The 1843-nt window shown below is 55.5% G+C and overlaps 1 protein-coding gene across 1 annotated transcript; it reads right to left on the bottom strand.

Annotated features, from left to right (window-relative positions):
* Positions 1-350: 350 nt before the first annotated feature.
* GLOTRDRAFT_94731 (uncharacterized protein) lies at positions 351-1292 on the bottom strand (the record flags this gene model as incomplete). The annotated part of the gene is made up of 3 exons (XM_007869638.1): positions 351-703; positions 940-1092; positions 1139-1292. 3 exons carry the CDS (start codon positions 1290-1292, stop codon positions 351-353), a joined length of 660 nt encoding a protein of 219 aa, XP_007867829.1.
* Positions 1293-1843: the final 551 nt, after the last annotated feature.

Raw genomic sequence — 1843 nt, 5'->3', positions numbered from 1 at the left:
TCCGCATCCCAGAGGGGGGTGGTGTCAGTCATGCAGCTCCCGAGTGCCAGGACTAACAGCATTTTCATCGTGCAGCCCAGGTATATAGACATACATGCTAGAGCAGGCCTAGGACAGGTCACCATCATATCTGTAGTCTGGTGGATTTAAAGATGAGGATACATAATAAGGGGGTGTCCATGATAAGGAGCGCGGGAGGGGTTACAAAGTGTCCCGATAGAGGAAATAATTTGTTTTTGTTTTACTTTTTGGAAAGGATTGGATCATTGGGGATGAATTAAAGCAAAGGGTATCAGCATGACATCACCATGGCAGGTGTCATGCAAGAAGTAATAGTGTAGCGTTTGGGCCTAGTAGCGGCGACGTCCGCCTCCCTGACGGCGGGTGTCTGGGCGTCGATCATCGTAAAATTCACCCTCGTCCTCGTACAGTGGGGCATCATGGTACGGGTCAATGGAATGCTCCCGCTGGTAGGGTGGGTTGCAGCGGAAGTGATTATCAGGCCCAGGACGGTCATTCTGCGGGGGGTCGTCTTGTCGGCAGGCTTCGCTGTAGGAGTACGGGTTAGGGCGGAATGGGCGAGGGGGGTGGCCGCCGGTGGGTGCGGAGCCTCGCGCATTGTTCGTGGCAGCATGGACCCGGCGTTCTAGATCGGCGGCCGACAGAGACGTGGTAGGCGTCGCCTTGGTTGAGGCCGAGGACCCTATGCGGGACCAGGGGAAGGATGGGCCGGGCACCGGGGTAGAGGCCTGACGGGTCACTTTGGGCAGCGTAGGCGGCGGTTGCGGCGTCTTCTTGTCATCATCAGCCTCAGAGGGCGGGGGGTTAGGTCATCGGATGTGTCTTCCAGGAACCCGGATGCCTCTAGTGCCGTGAACGGGTTATTTGATGTGAGCGCCGCCTTGCCCTTGCCTTTGTCAAGGCGCAGGTTGGTGGCACTGTAGGTGAGGGAGGGCGGCTTGTCGGCGACTGGAGCGCGGCCGTCGTTTTCCCCTTGTGGATGTGCCACTTCGCGGGGTATGAGTCCCCCTGGCAGGACGTTATCACCGGCTTGCATGCTGAAGTTCCCGTCTTCAGGTGCATCGCCTATTGCTTGTTAGAGGCGGGAGATTATAGTGTACATAGTATTTCGCCATACCAAGGCTCTGCGCGCCAGGCGCAGGTGTATTCTCTTTTGTGGGATGGGGCGGCTTTCCAGCGCGTTTCCCAGTTGATGGCTTAGCCTTCGGGGCAGCCATCGGCGTGCCAGCCTGGTGGCCATCGGAGTTACTGTGGGTATTGCGCAAAGTCATCACCGAGAGGAAGGAGCATCGGGATTACGAGATGTGGTAAATAAAGGGCAATAGATCTTTAGTGGCAAGGCAATTGTGGGCATTGTCAACGGTTGTACCGTCTCGGGTCCGTGCGAAGTGCATGTATATAGTTTACGGGATGTCCCATGCACTGAACCTTAGTGCAGAGGACACAACAAAGTGGTTTTATTTACCCCATGCCAGAGCTCTGTTGGGAGCTTGTTTCTGGCCTTACCATCCGCTCTACTGCTGCACCAGACCCTATATGCGAGCCTTGTCTTGCTGGCAAGATGCACAGGCACAATGTACCCAAGACAGCCTCCAGGACACAGCGCAGACTCGCTCTTGTTCACACAGATCTCAAGGGACCTATGCCTACTGCAACTCCAGAGGGCTATCTCTACTGGATTGTCTTTGTAGATGATGCTTCGCGTTTCTGGGCTGTCATGTTCCTGCGTCAAAAGAGCGAAGCCCTGAGCGCCTTTAAGACTTTCAAAGCCTATGCAGAGAATGCTACTGGCTGCAAGGTCAAGATCCTGCGCGATGACAAG

This window comes from Gloeophyllum trabeum, assembly GCF_000344685.1.
Source record: "Gloeophyllum trabeum ATCC 11539 unplaced genomic scaffold GLOTRscaffold_00010, whole genome shotgun sequence".
NCBI classification, from domain to species: domain Eukaryota; kingdom Fungi; phylum Basidiomycota; class Agaricomycetes; order Gloeophyllales; family Gloeophyllaceae; genus Gloeophyllum; species Gloeophyllum trabeum.
The sequence above is the reverse complement of the archived record's forward strand: the minus strand, read 5'-3'. Positions and strand labels throughout refer to the sequence as shown.